The 20876-nt window shown below is 39.0% G+C and overlaps 2 protein-coding genes across 6 annotated transcripts in view; one reads left to right on the top strand and one right to left on the bottom strand.

Moving 5' to 3' along the window:
• LOC139152724 (UDP-glucuronosyltransferase 2C1-like) overlaps nucleotides 1–20876 on the bottom strand; it is a 567100-nt gene that overhangs the window by 156211 nt on the left and 390013 nt on the right. The window lies entirely within an intron of this gene.
• LOC139152715 (laminin subunit beta-1-like) overlaps nucleotides 17598–20876 on the top strand; it is a 46942-nt gene continuing 43663 nt past the window's right edge. For 4 of the 5 annotated variants that reach the window (XM_070726024.1, XM_070726023.1, XM_070726022.1 and 1 more), the window contains exons 1-2: nucleotides 17598–17703; nucleotides 19990–20715. In XM_070726024.1, the coding sequence (XP_070582125.1) occupies nucleotides 20083–20715 (633 nt within the window). In that variant the 5' untranslated portion in view covers nucleotides 17598–17703; nucleotides 19990–20082. The remainder of the gene's footprint in view (nucleotides 17704–19989; nucleotides 20716–20876) is intronic. The other variant, XM_070726025.1, reaches the window with a different exon arrangement.

The following is a 20876-nucleotide window of genomic DNA, read 5'->3' as shown; positions in this document are numbered from 1 at the left end:
TTTAATATCAGTCATGACGTTTTCATTTGCTTTGTCTACTTTCCTCCCGAAAATTCAAGTTACATGTTACGAATGACAAAAATTGTTACTGATTTTGATCCTTATGAAATGATTGAAAAGGAGTTGCAAACCTATCTTTCTTCTGGTAAAGTCATCATGTTGAGTGACTTCAATGCACGCACAGGTACGTTTGAGGATTTTATTTCTGATCAGCTACCCCAAAATCTGGAAAATGATTGTGATGAATCTGTCTTTGCTAGAAAGAACAGAGATAATTTTGTTAATTCTTATGGCAGGAAGTTAATATCTCTCTGTACAACAAGTAGATTATTAGTTTTAAATGGCCGTGTCAGTGGTGATCTGTTGGGCATGACAACTTGCTATCATAATAATGGTTGTAGCACAGTAGATTATGGTATTGTTAGTCATGATGTTTTACAGCTGTGTGAATATTTTCACGTAGATTATCCAAGTCATTTATCTGATCACTGTATGATTTCACTTGGTTTTAAGTTACCACATGTTCAATCCAATACACAGTATGACAACCTTCTCAGTGCTTTACCCAACTCTTATATTTGGTCAAATTCGGAACCATTTATTAAGGGATTAAATAATCCAATGGTTAAAAACCACATTAATTTGTTATTAAGTAAGAAATATGATGTTGACATGTGTGGCATTAATTTGTTAGTTGGTGATTTTGTTAAGATCATCCACATGGCATGTAAAAATCTTAAAATGAGAACAAAACAAAGAAGAGAAAAATCAACAACCATGGTATGATTACTCGTGTTATGAATTGAAAAGGGAGACTTGTAAGATGGGTAAACTTTTACACAAAAACCCCTATGACCCAGTCATAAGAGGCATGTTTTTCCGTTATAAAAAAATGTACACTAAGACTGTAAGACACCGTAAGCGTTCATTTAGAGAAAATATGTTAACAATTATTGCAGATGCTGAAAAGAAAAATCCAAAAAAATTTTGGAAGTTAGTTAATACCCTGAAAAACAAAAATAACTCTGCTAGTGACAGAATTTCTCCTGATGCTTGGTACAACCACTTTAAATCACTTGCACAGAAAGGTTTACATTCTCAACATTTTGATACCAATTTTCAGGCAAAGGTAAAGAAACAGCTTGCTAATGGTTTTAAGTTTTCTTATAATGCAATTCTTGACTCTGATGTTGCTGCCAGTGAAGTGTCAGCTGCAATCAGATCTCTAAAATCAGGGAAAGCCTGTGGTGATGATGCAATTTTAAATGAAATGATTAAAAGTGGTTCTGCCATTTTGATGCCAGCTTTACTTAAGATTTCAATACTGTGTTGAGTTCTGAACTTTTTCCTACTATTTGGGCCAAAGGGCATATAGTGCCTATCCACAAGTCAGGGTCAGAATACAAATTACAGAGGTATTACTGTTAGTAGTTGTATTGGTAAACTTTTTACTGTGATTCTTAATAACAGAGCAAACAAGTTTATTAACGGGAATAATTTACTTAATTGTGAACAAATAGGTTTTCAAAAGGTCATCGCACTTCAGATCACATTTTTGTATTGAAATCTCTTATCAATTACTACAAGCACAAGAGTAGATCTAGACATTTATTTACATGCTTTGTTGACCTCCAGAAAGCTTTTGACAGTGTCTGGCATATGGGATTGTTTTATAAGTTATCTAAACAAGGTTTTAGCAGTAAGTTTTTAAATATTATCAAGTCTCTGTATGACAACATTACATCTTGTATCAAGTTACCATCTGGTTTTACTAATTATTTTCATTCACACATTGGTACCAGACAAGGCTGCAATCTCAGTCCTACATTGTTTAATCTCTTTTTGAATGATTTGCCATCTATACTTAACAGAGAATGTATTGATGCTCCATTACTAGTCAATAGAAAACTACCAATACTTATGTTTGCTGATGATATTGTACTTTTATCAACCACAGTGCATGGTTTACAGCATTCACTCCAACTGCTTGAATCTTATCGTAGTAAATGGCAACTTTCAATAAGCATCAAGAAAACAAAAGTTATGGTTTTCAATGCTAATTTTAATCCCCACAAATTTAGTATCTTTATCCAAAAGAAAAAACTGGAGATTGTTCCCTCCTATACCTACTTGGGTATTACTTTTACTTCATCTGCGAACTTTAAAAAGCCAGGTCAGTTTTGAAAAACAAAGCATCGAGGGCGTTGTTCGCTTACATGAAAGCTTTCAACTCTCTCAATGGAACACCAGTTGGGGTTCAATTACATTTATTTGATTCATTAGTAAAACCTGTGTTGCTTTATGGATCTGAGGTGTGGGGTGCTTACTTATTCAGAAAAGTCAGTGTGGAAAGATTTACAGATTATTTTGCAAAACCTGTCAGTGAATTTGAGTCAATTCATATGAAAGCATGTAAACACATTCTTGGTGTTAGTAAAACTGCCAGCATCCATGCTTGTCTTGGTGAACTTGGGCGTTACCCGTTACTGATATCAGTTATTTTGAATGTTATTAAATTTTGGGTACGCCTTAAGAATTTGTCCAAGGGCAGTTTGCTGTTTACTGCATTTGAACTCGAAAAAAGCTTACACAAGAAAGGTTTCTCGTGTTTCTTACATTTTGTTGAGTCTGTTCTTCTACTGTGCAATTCTAGCATTTGAATTGTGAGAAATGTAAACCTTCAACAGTTATCGAACTTGTGAAAAAGTCTTTAAAGTCTAAATTTAAGGAAGCCTGGAAAAATGCCTTGTCAAAAAATAACAAATTAAATGTATACTGTAGTATTAAAAACATGTTTAAATGTGAAAATATCTATCACTTGTTAAGTCTCCATTTCACAGAATTGCTTTGACAAAGGCAAGAATTTCTGATCATACTTTTGCGATAGAAATTGGTCGTTTTAAAAACATTCCAAGACATCTTAGACTTTGTACCCTTTGTCATTCTGGTGTTGGTGATGAAATCCATTGTATTTTATTATGTCCAAGTAAACAATTTACTTAGAAATAATTTTTAACATTCAGAACCAGCTAAAATGCTTTGACAATGATTCTCTTTTTAAGTACTTTTTGTCATGTACTGACAGTTGCATTGTTCATGTTGTTGCAAAATACATGAATGAATTGTTACAGATTTTCAGTCAGAAAGTTTAATTACTTTTGAGCTAATGTGAATGAAGTGAATCTGAAAACTTTTCAGTGTTATACATTTTCTTCCCCTTCTCTCTTTCTTTCTGAGTCAATGTCATTATTGTGACACGGCTAATGAATAAATAAATAAATAAATAGTGTCCAGTTCGTTCGTAGATGTAGGTGCCGAACCTTTTTCTGGGTGTCATACCGTTGTAGGCTACTTCAGCCTTTGACATGATTTTGCCTAATATTCCGCTGCCTTTACATCAGAGCAAACACTCTATGGTCTTCGACAGTCCTCTCCACAAGACTCGATGTTACTAGTATATCGCGCTATGTCAACCGAGCGACGTACAACTTACAAGTAACTCTAGCACGGTCCCTCCACAAGGCAGGGCTCGAAATTAGCGGTAGTCCCGCGTCCATAGACTACCAACTTTTCCCTGGGGCTACCAAAATCCATGAAATGGTAGCCCACACGGACTACCAAAGACCGGGACATAAAATTCAGTCAGTACTTTGCGTGCCATATCGGGTCCGTCACTTTGGAACGAGCTAAATTGCAGTCGAATCAAGTTGGAAACAATAACATGAGTAAGGCCAGACTATGACTTTGTTTTGCAAATTACAAAGACGACCGTGCGATGGAACTTTGCACAAATTTTCAATATCTCAACTGATGAACTTGGATGACAGGCACAGGAAATGATGGCCAATGAAAACGTATTTTCATTGCATTTTGATCATAATGTATCAATCACAGACAATATGCCTCCTCCCTACAGAAAGCCCATGGTCTATTTTAGCACTGCTAGTCGTGCTGAGAAGGTCGTGGTCGTTGTCATGACGACTGTCAAAATTTGCGTACAACTCTGAGTGAAACGAGTTGTCAATAGGTCACCAAACTTTTGAGTATCACTGTTGGCCAAAAAAAGATCGTTTCTGGTCACCGCGTATGTCATTTCAGAACCTGCGCGTCATGGTTTTTTGGGGTTACATACTCATCAGTACAGCTATCCTTGATATCCCTGTTTGCATGTCAAAAATGCTAAAAAGACACGAAAGTATTATGCAGCCGGTGATTAAAGACAATACCTGTTTCATCAATAGTGCCAACCCAGCACAGTTAAGAATCAAAAAAAGGAAAACCGCGTTGCCGCATCACTTTTGCTGAATGTCAAAGACCAGAAACATTTTTGAGGGGCATTATACCTGTTGGGTATTAGGTGTGCAAGTATTCACATCAAATGGCTAGAAAATTCACTTCATGGGCGGAATCTTGAAAATTGCTTTTTCTTGTCTGGTTAATGAAAAATAATAACTCTAAACTAAAATATGCATGGGCTACCAGCCATTGTTTCTGGGCTCCCAACTTCAGAAAATGGTAGCCCAAGTGGACTACCAGGGAAAAAAGTTAATTTCGAGCCCTGCAAAGAATAGACAAGGTCAACACTACCCCATAGACCGACTACTCAATGTTCTAAAGGCGCGGCGAGGGCCTATGTGGTTCCACAGCTCTAGAGTCAATGCAGGCGAACCGCTAGCCGCCACTGATACAATATTTTTATTGTTTTTATTGTATCATTGGCGGCTGGCGGTTCGCCTGCATTGACTCTAGAGCCTGTGTGTGGTTCAGTGTTGTAGTTTGTTACCGTTCTCAGTAAAGCTTACACAAACAAATAAGCGATAACAGTCAGGTCGAAAGGTCGAAATGTACCATAAGGTTAGGGGAGAACATTTGATTTCTTGGGGGGGGGTATGGAGGAAGTGGGTATGGGAGCAAATTTTTTCCTGTCAGAGTGACAGCATTTTTTTTTCTATTGTCAGACCTGCATCAATTTTTATCACAACTGGAAGTTGTGATATAGGGGTAGTTTTAACTGGTGTTAGATGTCGTCCATTTTCCGTAAACGACAAAAGTCAAAAACTGTTGAACAGACTGCGTTGATATTTAGTACTGATATTCAGACTGGTTCCAAGGTTCCGATTCCGAAAAATGGAGCCAAACGGAGCGGCGGTTATATAGTTTTGGGAAATTTCTAACCCCCCTTTTTAACTAATTGATTTTAGGGGTCTTTCATATATGTAGTTTTGGAATGTACACCAATCCTGCATTATGGACTGTTTTATGAGTTGTGGAACAGAAATTAGGTTTTGATGAATGTAAGAAATATGCAGGATGGCTGATTCGAAGTATAAGAAATTCTATGCTCGTTTGGGTATCAAAAGCAATAAAAAAAATCATATTTCATAGTTTAGATTCTCACTTTTGAGATGACCCTAGGCATTTGTTAAGGAAACATCCTTGAGTCAATATACAGACTTTGACATTCCTGAGATTAAGTATCCACGACCTCACATGTTGCAGTCTTTCACTACCATGGTATGGCCCAAACCCATTGTTATCAATGGTGAGTGTGGACCTGTCTACAGGAAATTGCAGGTATGTAAGCGGTCTGAAATCACCAAAGTGCGCCTGCAATCTGCGCCGGCGCATTTCAAACTGCGCCCCCATTTTGCGCCGGTATATTGCGCCGCCCAAACTGCGCCCTTACTCTGCGCCAAAACACTTCCGAGTGTCACAACATCGAGTAGTCGCACTTGCGTAGCACTAGCAGACGCTTTAGCAGTGTAGACTGTAGATATTAATATCCGTGCCCTAAAAAATGCAGCTAGAAAAATGATATGACATGTTTTCACGGAGTCTCGGAGGTACGAGACCATGTTATGTTTGTATGGGACGGATTACACTCACTTGGCGGTATCGTGGCTTGGCCTCAGCAGCAGTCAAAATTTGTGAATTTTGCATCTCCATAAAGGCCAGGGACTTGATACCCGGGATCAAGTTAATCCCGTTCACCTTTGACATCCCCGGACGGGATCGAATGTTTATGTCTGTGTAAATTACGGCCACGATTAGTGTCCACAGGAGGTTGTACACAGGCCAATGTGTTGACATGCAAACAACAGATTATACGACACTGAATATAACGGCGAGACCGGTATACATGTACAGAGAAACAACGTTTCATGAAGCCCACAATGCTTGTAGCAATAACAGGTGTACTTCAACAGAAATGACAAAGGTACAGTCAATCCACGACGCCGCTGCAACTGGCGTTATTACGTTCCGAATTCGGCTTACCCGGGGCTCTGGCTGCAACTGTACAATTATTATTGCAGCTAAACGATAGCGTAGATGTCGTGCCATTGCCAAGATACTCTGCTGTTTCCGATCGTTTTGTCTACAGAACTACTAAAAACTCTCTCAATTCGACAAGAAAAAATAATTACGGTTTGAAATCGGTGCATTATTTATATTTATAAAAATAATAAAATGTGACATCACCGATCATAAGAAACGTGGTGTTGAAGAACATATATTTTTTGAACAGAAGACTACGGCGTCCATTTTCTGTAAGTATACATGTAATCTAACTTTAGCAAACTTGCGAGTCAAACATCCGAAGAGTAACGTCAATATTTTGGTTTTGTTCTACTCATGTTATAAAATAAGTCAAATTTCGGGAAAGTATCAGTACATTTTCGATATCTGTGCAGCGCGCAGCGCAAATGTGTAAACCGACTCTGCATTTATCCATCCTAAAGACCATGATCAGTTCGCGACTGCAGAACCCCCCCCCCCCCTCTCTCTCTCTATCTCTCTCCCAAAAAAGTTTAGCCATTTGATGTTTTATTTTGCCGACATTTATTTAACGGTTCACGATCACAGCTCAATGTTGATGTCGATTTTGATTTACGAAGTTTCTTCGTAACTAGAGACATGTCACGGCCTGGAGCTAGTTATCACTATAAAAACATTCTGTGTAAACGTTTTTGCTTCCGAATGGAGGTGACAGGTGACTTCGTGTGTAAAATATTGAATGGCAATATGAATTTCACCGTTAAGAAAGTCTATGACTTTCAAACTAGTCGCACAAACACAATAAACATGGCGGAGCAACGATACCGACATATTTTTTTTCTCGACCTCTGATGAGAGCGACTCGGTGAAATTTTCCAACCTGGTATTGGTTAGTATTTGGCTTTGCCCCGTGTGCTGGGTTATGTACACGTAAACTAATTATACAAAAGTTGTATTCACTGTAAATCAATAAGCCTTTCGAACACGAAAGATATTCGGATATCTGAACCTCAACATCGGTTACGCAGCTCGAAAGTTATCCTCCGAAACAGGACAGGAACATTGGTCAAAGCCGGATTTCGTATGGTATATAGATATGGAAACACGCAGCTCTTTGTTAGAAAGCATGCAATGCATGATGCTCCCTAGCTTGGTCCTTGGATTGTTGCTTTCCGTCTCGCCCCTACACACCATCAATTGTCTAACAATCACAGGATTCAGTCACATGTGTCTTCAAATTTTGATACATTAACACATACACGGAACACATCAAAAAACAATGATCGCGGCTACGGGTTCAAGGACGTTCGAATTCACGGGGAGAAACACCACGGATTTGTCGCAGAATTGTTATAACTAGCTTTATCTGTTTATGGAGAATATGGGCGATCAGCGTATGGTCGCACATCGAATCGACGCCAAGATAAAAATATGTCCGAAAAGTTTAGTTTTGTTTTATTCAACTGAGTCATCGCCTTTGTTATCGCCTAAACATCCTCGGTTTTGTTTTCGGGCAGACTGCAACATGAATATCTTCCCAATGCATAGAGTACGGCCCGTTCACGCAATCATAGACCCATGTGCTTTGGCAAACGCTCGGGCCAATTTTTTTGGACGTTGGTTAGAAACTAATGACAATATATAGGTGAAGATGTTACATCTGTCAAAGAGTATTGAAGATTAAATTACTTTCACCGATCGATAAAGAAGAGAAAGAATGAGTCAGTGAATATGGAATCAGAGACGGGAGAATCGAGGGTTTATGATCAATTGGGAACAAAATATTTCGATTGACTAACACAACCAAAAAGGAAATTTTATTCAACTTTGAAAAAGTCACCACCTTTCGTTGGCATAGGATTCCATGGCAATGGACCAACACATGATGTCGTTTAGGTCCTCAAAAATCTTCTAAAACGGCACGATGATAGTAACTAAAATGAATGAACAATTAAAAGCCCGTATTTAAATGACACGATATCAGTTGTCGTTTCAATTTTTTTCTTTTCTGTCAGAAACTCCACGATGATGTTTTGGAAATCAAATGGGAAATGCCATATTCTCGGTGCTCCGATCGATCCATCCATTGAGGTAAATTTCTCTGCCATGATCCGCCCATGGATGTAAAAAAATAGATGATCCGCCTCAGTAAATGTCTAAGCTTCTACAGGAAATCTCTCGTCCGTTCACGGATCTTTTTTGGTCTTTCATTTAGTTTCAAGTTGTTTATAGGGTAAGGAAGCTAGAAATCCATCAAAACATCGCTCCAGGGTCTATGATCAAAAGCATGAGCGTGTTTTGTCATCAGCTGTCAGCAGGTCGTTTTCCGAACCGCGACAGGGACTCGGAAACCCGCCATAGTGTCACAGGACGCTAGACCTAGATTGTATGTAATTGTGTGCTATCGTTTGGTCAGTTTCAAGGTTAATTGACTCTGAATAATCTAATCACGGTCGTGACTCCCGTTTTTGACATAACTATATAAATACCCATCGGGATTGAGTGTTCATGGCGTCCCCTTTCACTTTGACCACCACTTTGAATCAGTCTGTGAATCGTACGTCCCAGCCCGATCAGTCTCTCGCTGATTTTTAAAACCTGGTAAATAATGTTCTTCGTAGTCTGATATAATATTCTATTCTCCATTATGTAAAGATGAATGTCTCATTCATATTTTTATTTAGACGAATATATCAACTTCTTGGTGTTTGGAAATAAGAGTGTTGCAATAATTTCCATCGGGGACTTCAATGATGAATTCACTCAGCGGTTCGCTCATGATACACAGCACTGTACTTCCATGGAGATTGTATCGCTGTTTAGCAATGACTTTGATCGTAAGTTTTCATTCGACCAAAGTGATGAAATAATGCTGACAAGCACTAACTATGTACAGTCCGAGTTCACTTCACATTCTCACTATCGATCGCACTTTCATAGTGAGCACGTACACTTCAAGCCCTCACATTCGCTCTCCTAACTTTAGCCTCGCACTTGTCGATTTCCGGTACCCTTACATACCTTACGTCAGGAAGTCAGTCGTAAGGACGGTCGCATTTGCTGTTTGCACGTTAAATGAGAGTATCAGACCAGGTCTCAAATTCACTCGCAAATGTGCATCACAAAGCGAAATGGGAGTCTCAAGTTCAGTCGCAAACGTGATCGCACTTTGACTCTTCTATGAACTGAGAGTCTCAGAATCAGTCGCATTCCTTATCATTTGGGGTCGTCATGAATTGGAAGTAGCAATTATTGGACGATTCAAAGGCCGCAGAATTAGAGCAAGAATTACGGTCCAAGAGGTTCCGATCAAACAAGGAATGAGTATGGAATGTTCGGTTTACGGCTGTACCGCCTATTCAGACACTGAGACAGCCAGGACACTCTCGCCATATACTGAGTATAGAGTTACCCTACGAAATGTATAATGGCAGAGATATTTGGCCATCGAAATAGTTTGAGAGTAAAATTTAGCGTCTTTTTTTAACCTGTGAAAGCATTTACCGACAAGGTTTGGGTAGAAACTACAAACAGATTTAAAGGTCGATTTACGATGCAAATGACACTCGACTGGCTCGGAGTTACCTTCCCTCTCGGGTGATGTTATTACATACTTCACATACGTGTCGGAAAAAATTACTTCCATCCTCCGCATTTTAGTGACACATTTCACCATATTTCCCACGAAAAACATGAATATTTCTTTGAAATCGCCTGACTAAACCAAAATAGACTATTAATACCGTGGTTGACATTGAAACTTCGCAATGGCGCAGAGTAAGGGCGCATTTTGGGCGGCGCAATATACCGGCGCAAAATGGGGGCGCAGTTTGAAATGCGCCGGCGCAGTTTGCAGGCGCACTTGGGTGATTTCAGACCGCTTACATAGCTGAAATTGGGGTGAACAGGTTAGACAATGCCGTTACAAGTTGTAGGTTAGTTATCAAGGTAGCACCAGCATAGAGTCCTGAGCATCTGTCCATGTGTTCTCACAGGAAATTACAGGGAAAAAAAATTATTTGAGAAGTTTCTCTCCTTTAAATAGAAGTATATTACAATTTAAACCTGTCATGGATGGATTGCTCTCAAATGATCTGAAACACAGTTATTGCCCATTAGCAACAAATCTATAGCAAGATTTATGTAAAGTTCATGAACTTACACAAGGTATTAGACAAAAGATGACCATGACTTTGCTACTTTTCAACATTTATTTCATTCAGATTTCCTCAGCTTAGTGTATAATTTTGTAATCTTAATTACTGTCAACTTAGCTATACTAACTTATTCTAACCTCATTATTCTTACACTACTGTTATACCTTATAACCACAAAATTTCAAGAGATGCATATATGATTGTCACTTAACAAACATTTACAAATATGTCTTCTGCTTTTTTCTCCATATACATATACATGTCCCTTTTCTCATAAAATGGGCTTAAAATCGCAATGTGAAAAATAGTCTTTCAGCTATATGTTGCTCATTGACTTCGTGGTCTGTCTAATTAGTCCCCACGGACACCGTCCGGGGGGACTTATATGTTTGGTCATGTCCGTGTGTGCGTCCGTGTGTGCGTGCGTCCGTCCGTCCGTCCGTTCACGCAGATATCTCAGACATGCCCTAGTCAATTTCCTTCAAACTTTGCACAAGGATAGTACCCTACCCCATACAGATGCACGTCGATTTGTTTCCAGTCCGGGTCAGCTCCAAAATTGGAGACGCTATACCATAATATTTTCCCCCTCTCATTAGCCAATCAGCGGCCAGCGCGCCATCAGTAAAAATTGTATTTCCTGGCAACCTCCACATGCGTCCTTCGTTACGTACGCCATACTGTGTCGAACTCCCGCGCCGTATTCTGTCATAATGTCGAACAGTTGTGTGGCCACTCTGTCAAAACACAATTTCAAAATCGCGTACCAGTTTTATTCTGGCTAAGACAACCAAACCCCATATATCGCTGTGATTCCTAGACTCTGGCTTGAAGTCCTGCGAAATATAAATCGTGTACCTACACAGATCGTTCAGAATACCCCATTTGTATCGGTGATGGCAGCGATACAATTCTACCGTATGGGGAACAGTTGTGTGGCCACTCTGTCAACACATTTTCAAAATCGCGTACCATTTTTAGTCTGCGTTGACAACTACAAAACAGGTATCGTTTTAAAGCTCTGACATTGCTCTTCTTTCTTGCAAAATGTTATACGCGTACCTACACAAATAACCTTTATAACAGTATTTCTAATAGAGATGACGAACATCCACAAAATGATTCTCGGTACTTGAGCGAAATCGATAAACTGGGGGTAGAAATGAATCGTCAATATTTCAAATATTTGTTCACTAATCGGACTCCTTGTTGGACATGACCTTCTGCAGAACACGTGGATTATGTTGACTGTCGAAATTCGTCGAAATTCACAAGACAGGGGCTTAATAAGCGGCCCAAAACTGCCGATCACACTTGGTGGGTAATTTGTGACCCAGCGTGACCTGTACTTTATTAATGATGTAATCTGGTCGATGATTGGCTGAATGCCGGAATACATTATCATAATGAGTCTCCAATTTGGAGCTGACCCGGACTGGTTTCACAATGCAATCAAATTTGGCCATGTTAGAGGACTTTTTAGTTTACACCACCATAGACTACCATGTATAAGTCAGCTGTCCATAGAATCCCATGTATAAGGCCAAGTAAAATAAAAATTTAGTTTCTCATCATATTCATATTGCAAAAAGGATTCAGTGACACAGTTTTTAGTCCCCACGGATGAAGTCCAGGGGCCTTATAGATTGGGTCATGTCCCTCCGTTCACACAGATATATCAAATATTTTGACAAAATGTCACGTGACCTCGGTGACCTTTGACCTCAAATATACATATTTGTCCATAACTCAGTAACCACAAGTGCTACACCCTTCATATATGGTATGATGGGACACCTTATGACGCCACATATTGTACCTCATTAATTATGTGCATATCTAATTTTGAGCGAGCCAATAGAGCTAGAGGTCTGATTTTTGGTATATAGGGATGACTTAGCAATTCAATTTTTTTGACAAAATGTCACATGACCTGACCTGAAATATACGTATTTGTCCATAACTCAGTAACCACAAGTGCTACACCCTTCATATATGGTATGATGGGACACCGCATGACGCCACATATTGTACCTCATTAATTATGAGTAGTTTCACAATGTGCCAGTTGTGATCAAGTGCCATTGGCGCTATATTTTTTTCAATGGAGTAGCAGTGCATTTTTTTTTATTGGTCATCAAGTTTGTAATGCGTTGTATATAAGGGAGTCGTCATTATTTACGGCCTGAAACTCCGAAAGTTCGAGTGATCCCCTCTTCGCCAACCATGATGAATGGCGCTGATCGCAAATGACGTCACTGTTCTCTCTCATTAATATGCATAAATAAACATTTGTCCGCATTTTCCGCATAAACGACGAAAATAAAACCTGCGAGTGTTAGAATGGCTATTTAGCGTCACACTTATTTGTATGAATTGATGACTGAGACTACAAGCTGCAACAACAGCCGCGCATACAACGACAAAATTTGTCCGAATTTCAGTATATTTGTCCGAAAGTCGCGCGCGTGCAGCTATAGGCCTATTTAGTAACAAACCCGAAATCGCGATCAATGCTATTTGAGTAACCTGCCTTTCTAACTCTGAAATGTTGACTGATCCCCCACTTAGAAAAGCTAAATACCAACCTACATGTAATTGCAAAGTTTACAAAATACAGCAACAGTAAAGACCTTTCAAATCCTGATGTACCCTGCTAGACTATCATCAGTTATCTCATGATGGTTCAAAAAAGGTGAACACATCAAAATGAAATTCAAAGTCAAATAAAATAAAGATATAAAAGCTCACGCTGTATCTAACCATATAGTATATTGTTTATTTGGATGGGTATTATTACAGGTTTTTCACTAGGATATCTGCCAAGGCAGAATTCGAAAGTACAGGGGGAGAACACGCGAGAGGCTTAGGGGGAAAGTGTCACAGGGGCTTTCCCCTATCTTGCATGAAAATTTTTAAGATATTGATGTGTGCAATGGTGCAATCTGGTGCAATCGGAGAGGTATTTTTTAATTATTTTTACTAAGTGAAACTGTTAGAATACCCCAAGGGGGAGAGCACGAGAGGGGGTCCCCCCTCTCGTATTGTGAATTTGAGAAATTGATGTGTTTAAAGGTGCAATCTGAGAGGAGTTTCAGGTTATTTTGCACTCGGTAAAACTGTTTGAAAATGACATTGAACATAAATATTTTTTACATTTTTTGCATGATCAGTGTTTGAGTCACAATATTCAACAACCAAACAATGACAATACAATATGTTAAAAACAGTTCTGTTTGCCAGAGACTGAAGACAAATGAATATACAGGAACGGAAAATCTGTGACCTTCTTGTGTCATTTCTCCCGGGCATTTCTCCAGCTGCCAGCTCCTAATGTAAAGCCTGAATATGGCATGTTTAACTGTCAAAATGGTCATTGAACTGAGGTAAATTAAAACATATTTCTGTGATAATAAAGGATGAATTCACAACAGTTCAGTACTGTCCTTGATCCTGTGAAAATTTTGAGAAATTGATTTGCGCCACGATGCAGTGTAGTGCTATCCGAGAGGTATTTCTTGTCTTTTACCAGTAAAACTGTTAGAAGACGCAAGGGAAGAGCACGAGAGGGGGGCGCCCCCTCTCACATTGAAAATTTTGAGAAATGGATGTGTGCAATGGTGCAATCTGAGATGTGTTTCAATTTATTTCGCACAAAAAAATTGAGTAACCCTGCCCCCCCCCCTTCTTCCTCTCCACATTTTGAGTAACGCCCCGCTGAAGTTTTCAATATTTTAGTGACCCCTTCCCCCTCACATTCCTCCGAATACATGCACGAGACACTGGTCATGTGATCTCAGTCCCCGGTAAACCGGTTTGTTGATTGAGTGATTCGTCGTGACGGTGTTTAAGAAGCAAAAATGGGGTTCCTTCATCAGTCGCTCTCTTGTTTTGTATCCCCTCCGCTTGGTTGTGTGATTATTAATTAATTAAGTCATCTTCGTCCTCAAAGAGGAGAAGCCAGAATAGTTATTGAGAGAGTTCGCCACTATTGACGGACTCTATAGTGAGCGATCCGGTGTGTGGTGTCATATTACAATTAACACGACCTAGCATCGATGTAAGTTCTCAGGGAACATGTTATCTTTTGTGGTCAGAGAAACAAGGCTCACACATTGTATTTCATTATATTTGTTGTTCCTCAATTTTTCATTGTCAAGGTACATCTTTCTAACATATTTATATTGAGAGAATAATATATTGGTTTTAACACTAGTTTATTGACTCCTGTCTTGTGTTTTAAATTTTCACAATTTACAGAAGTCAAATAGTCCCCTTTAGATAGTGCCTATGCCATTGAGATATTGCAACAGAAATCCTGAAATATGAATTTCTTCGGTACACATTGAGTGTACTGAGGTGTAAAGTAGACCTATGTAGTGTATGGTTATATCGTAAGTGCTAGGAAAAAAACACATAAGAATTGCTTGTGGTAAAAACATTTGCGCCGCCTATGGCGGCGTGGCGGCAAAGAATACATTGGTTTCCAAATTTTGCTAATTTCTGGTGCATTGTGACAATTTTTTTTTTTCACTTCTGTCTGTTATGATAATTTTTTTTTCTCAGGCCATGACAGGATCATTTTTTTTTCTTTCTATCACACCTGGCGACAATTTTTTTTTCTCAAAATCCTCCATATCCCCCCAGAAATCAAATGGTTCTCCTTATCTTCATTCTCGCGAGCCAGAGCTGTTACGACGATGGTTATCTTATAAAGAAAATGGAATGGACTTTCTCCTTGATAAAGCTCCATCACTTAAACACCACAAAGTTATAACTGGATTAATGAAAACAAATTTAACAAACAATTATGAACTCTTTTGGAAAAATTTGATCTCTGATGAAAACAGTAAACTAAGAATGTACGCCAAAATAAAACATAATTTCAGATTAGAACCCTACTTAACACAGTTACAAGGTGAGAAAAGAAAATTACTCCCAAACTTCGCATTAGCAATCATGATCTAGCAATTGAAAAAGGGAGACACACTGTTCCAAAAATCTCAAATTACTGAGAGATACTGCAATCAGTGTAACACCAACAGTATTAAAGATGAAACACACTTTTTATTAGTCTGTCAAAAATACAAAGTCCAAAGAAAGAACTTTTTCAGTAAAATCAATTTCCCAAAAGATACAACTGAAAATCAGCTTATTTCTCTACTAACAAAACAAGAGTTATCTTTTAATGAACAACTGGCAGATTATATTTTTACTTTATATAAACAAAGATATACCTAGTTATATTTATTATTAGCTACTTTTATTATACTGTATTACTTTATCTTTTTCGAGGAAAAATTTGAACTTATTTTTGTATTACACTTTTATTGCCATAAATGTGATGTAAATCCTATATTTACTAGCAAGCAATAAAATATTATTATTATTATTATATGAGCTGCTGGGAGTTAGTTGGTCAGGCCCGGTGGTCAGGGCGATAAGCCCCTTCCCCCCCCCCAGCCATTGCTGGTAATCTTAGGTTGGAAATAGGTATTCCTACCATAACAGCTGCAAGAATGCAACGATGGTCAGATAGCTTTATAAAAAGTGACCCTCCCCCTTGGACAGTTTTCTAAAAACTGACCCTCCCCCATTGCCTCGGCCTATCCCAATGTAATCACTGAAGGCTCCCTAATCCCCTTGTTGGCCAACTCTGGAAGTTTACCCAGTCCTTGGGGAGCGTTCAGTTTTTACGGCCTGGGGGGGGGGGGCGGCAAAATCTTGTTGGCGGTGTTCAAAACAATATAGACCCCCCTGCATTTTTCGTGAAAAAAGATGACCCCCCTTTGTCAGATGAAAAAATTTGATGAACCCCCCCCCCCCCTGAAAATAACCAAAACCCATATGTCAAATTTACCCGCATGGTTTGGATTTGAACTCCGGTACGCAGCACACTTTATTCGTGTAGCAGAAATGCGAGTGCACAAACTTCTCAGCCACATCCATTGAAACGTCTGTTAATTAGGACGACTGTAAGGCAATTTTGAACTTCATTTCCATAGACAACTTATGTCCATGGACATTGTATAACGTAAACTTTATTGGAGTGGTTCGCCAAAGGCAGCCCTTCGGTTAAGAGGGTCATGGGCCATAACGTAAAGTCAACTTTATTTTAGTGGGCCACCAAAGGTGGCCCGCCGGTAAAGAGGGTCGATCATGGCTATTGCATAAAGTAAACTTTACTGGACAGGGCTGCTGAAGGCGTGCGGCCATTATTAAAGATTGCCGTGGGGTATTACATAAAGTCAATTTATTGTAGTGGGCCGCCGCAGGCGGCCCGCCGGTAAAGAGGGTTGATCATGGCCATCGCATGAAGTAAACCTAATTGGAGTGTACCACCAAAGGCGTCTGCCCGTTAAGAGGGTCATGGGTAATACATAATGTATATTTATTGAAGTGGGCCGCCGAAGGCGGCCCGCCGGTAGGCCTAAAGAGGGTCGATCATGGCCATGGCATAAAGTGAACTTTATTGTTGGTATTATGTTCTTGAAAATGTGGTGACCCCCCCTTTCCTACCAGTGAAAAAGCGATGACCCCCCCCCTTTGCGGATTCCAAAATTATGATGCCCCCCCTGGATTTTGCCCCCCCCCAGGCCGTAAAAACTGAACGCTCCCTTGGTTGAGTGGACAAGAGAGAGTTAATTCAAGTCGTGCACTGCGCTGAATATAGGCGCACAAACGCCTTCGTGCTGAATCTTGTACAGTATGAAGTGCAAAGTTTACTTGAGTTGAGGCCATAAGGGGCCGGAAAGGGTACGATTTGGCAATTCCAGTGAATTTGTAGATGTAGAAATTTCATCTGGGGCCACAATGCTGGATAATCGGATAATCTAGGGGGATGAAGTAATAAAATTTATTGATATTGACAAATCTGTAATATATTAAGTAATATTTTATTTTTCACGACTTTGAATATTTTCTGAGATAGCCTAATATCATTATTTGTTTATTTATTTATTTACACTTCAAAAGAAAATAAATAAGCATACGAACCAGGTGAAGAGGGTGTTAAATAAGAAGTTAAAGTTAAATGTTTCATTTACACCCCCTCCTCGTCAAAAGGCCCGTCCCTGTACACACTACCTTGGAGATCAATAACTCAATTCTCCCAACTAAATTACATGGCTCAATTTACATAACAATTGGTTTTCGCTCGCTGCATGCAAGCCAGTGAGTGAAAGTGGTCGAACAGTCAACCTGGCCTGGGGTCTTACGTCGTTTATATGCCACGTTTTCATCTGAATTCTCATCTCACTACGACTATGAGGTAGGTTGACAGTATCCTAAATTCCTGTAGTTATGATTTTTTCAAGATATTCAATATTTGATCCTACTGGTGGCAATTGTTATTGAACAGAGAAAATGGGATCAGAAAATATCTCAATGGGAAGCCAAAAGATGAAGCCCCCACAGCAGTTACATCACAACAACAGGTTGAGCTGCTCTTTCAAATGTAAACAATACAATATGTTGTAATTAGCACTTATCGCGACAAAGCCATACATGACAAGCAGACTACTAGTATTTTTTGGAGTTTCACTGAACGAAAGAGGCGCTAAGTGAATAGGGTCGGCAATATACAGTGGAAAACCATAGTGAGCACTGCCACTGCATTACTATGCCATTACCCTGTTCAGTGTTTGTACCAACAATGCAGTATTTGAAGTCGCATGCAACATCAGTATCGGCGACATTGCTTTGAGACCGATAGCCGGAAACACAAATTTCGTCAGAAAAATTAAAATCGATGCATTCAGATACAATAGTTGATTAGGAGATGCAAAAATAAAAAATATATAGAAACGACCGCAGGCATACACTAATATAGGGGAAGTGCACATGCGAGACAATACACGAACATATCCAAACTCCAGTAATTGCAAAACACAGGCAGCAAATACAAGGTAATGCCCATAAGAATTGAACTATGCGACAAGGAGTTCAGTATTTACTAGCATGCAAAGCAGTTTAGAATGTCCTTTTGGAAATTTGCCTGACTTCCTGCAGTCAAAAGTGACTTCATAAGGTGCAGGTATGCTTTGAAATATTTCAAAAAGAGCAAACGGACTGACCAATTAAAAGGCACATACAAGCCCACTTCATCATCATTTGCTGGTATTTACCACCTAATATAATGACAACTGTCTTTACATATTTTTCTTGGACAATACTGGTGTACTATAGTGCATTCTGTAATTTGAACAAAATGAAAGTATTATTAATTTTGTATCCTGTAAAATATGTGATATTTTGTAATTTTGAAACTTCCTGTACATACGACCAAATTTTTAGAAAAAATTGGAAATGGTGCTGTGTATAGGTATAAAATAACTTCAAGTTGAATTGTGTAATGATTTAGTCATAAACCAAAGGCGGATAAATAAAATAGAACTCAGTTTATACATGTGATATTTTTAGCAAAAAGTGGTATTTTTATCCTTAATGGTGTATACTAGGTCTGTGACCATATCAAATCTTTACAATTTTAATTTTGATATTAAGGTTCATCTAAACAGCTCAGAAGCTTATGAAGAGTCCATTTTGAGCATGAAAATTAACTATTGTTTGAGAAATGATATTTTCAATTTAACTTCAGCTTCATTTTATCGGAATGAATTGGCTAAAAGGTACGCATAAGCATGACACAGCTGTACAGTATTGTACTTTTATTTACATGATCATAACATGTTTAGCATATTTGAGTCATGTTTGACCTGCGCATATCTAGGCCACACCCATCGTTTGGTATCACCCGTAATTGTACTCTGAATTGATGCTGCAGTATGGCTGCATGGAAGATCAACATTTATGTGTGGATAAACTATAAATAACATTATCAATCTTTTTATTTGGAAATTCAGAGCCATGCTATAGTTTTTTGAGGTACACTATTTTGTTTATCGCCTTCAGCTTTTTAGCTTTTTGTTCTTGATGTTCAATAGAGACCTGATGGATATCAGGAGAAAGTGGATTTCACATAGTGTGTCTATGGAGTAGAGAGTGTTTGCACAGTATGTTATACCGGTAGTGCCATCAATTTGACTCTAATAAACTCTGAAAAAAAGAAAGATGTTTTCCAACCATCACACCATTTTTAACACTGCGCTTTATGTCATGTCTTTTGTTCCCATCATACAAAAGATGGACACAACAAAATCTTTGCCATAATATTTGCTAGCAAAAACCTAACACACGCTCGAGAAATGTGTATTCCCACCACACCCTCAAAATACTGAACCAGGAAAAGGAAGTCAGTGAAATTTAATAATTGTCGTGATAATAGCATATTATATCAAAGGAGTTTGGGCAAAAAAGATACTAATTGCATCACTGCATTGCTTTTGCGACATGCCATATCATGGAATCACACCAAAGTTGAACAGTTGAATTTGATTGGACAATCCGCAAGCAAAATGCCCTGTGTTGGTATTATGGGTAAACTTGTAACTGGAATGGAAAATTTCATTTCAAGCCAAAGAATAAGTTATGATAATTTTGCTGCATTACTATTTTATCCAGCACTCAATAAATGGTATTTCTGTTTGTTTCCTAGGTAACAGGGACACATACAAGGGATTAAGGGCTTGGAGTAATGTTCGTCAGAAAGTTGTCGGTCAAAGGAACTGTTGTTGCATTTTGAATAACAATGCGCTGCCTTCAGACTTTTGTCATTTTTGTTGCCTTGCTTGTTTCCATGGTAGCGGTCGCACAGGACAACACAGATACAGGGGAATGCATTAACAAGGCTTGCTATCCTCCATTTGAAGATCTCATTCTGCCAGAATACACAAATAGGACTGTGTTTGTGAGCTCCACGTGTGGGGACCCTCCCAATAACTACTACTTAGCTACAGTGGATGAAAATGATGATCAAACTTTGGAATATCTCACATGCAATGCGTCTGATCCAGACAGTATGCACCCAGCAGAGTACCTACATGACATGGATGGAGACACATCCAATTTAGACACTTGGTGGCAGTCTATAAACCAGCCTAACGATACGCAGTTGACGCTCTCCCTGAACGACGAGTTTCTCCTGCAGCAGATGGTGATTTCGTTCCGCAGCGCCCGTCCTCTTAGCATGTACGTGGAGACTAGTACAGATAACGGCACCACATGGAAAATATTGCAGTACTACGCAGATGACTGTGCATCTAGATTTCCAGGGATACCCATCGCTGATTTAGTAGAACAACAAATGGTACTCCAACCAACGTGTATTGAAGCTTACTTCCTAGGAGATGATGTTACGAGAGTTCCAGGGAATATTCAACAGGTATGGCTTATATACATTGACAGATCTTGGGAGGTTCTGTGGCATTTGACTGTCAACTGAATCTTGTAATTTATGAATTTGCAAGCTCGACACCCACATGTATGCAGTCATGTTGAAAACAAATAAAAGCAAATATTTATTGTGACATCTTTTCCCAAAAA

The sequence above is a fragment of the Ptychodera flava genome, chromosome 16 (assembly GCF_041260155.1).
Source record: "Ptychodera flava strain L36383 chromosome 16, AS_Pfla_20210202, whole genome shotgun sequence".
NCBI classification, from domain to species: Eukaryota; Metazoa; Hemichordata; class Enteropneusta; family Ptychoderidae; genus Ptychodera; species Ptychodera flava.
The sequence above is the reverse complement of the archived record's forward strand: the minus strand, read 5'-3'. Positions and strand labels throughout refer to the sequence as shown.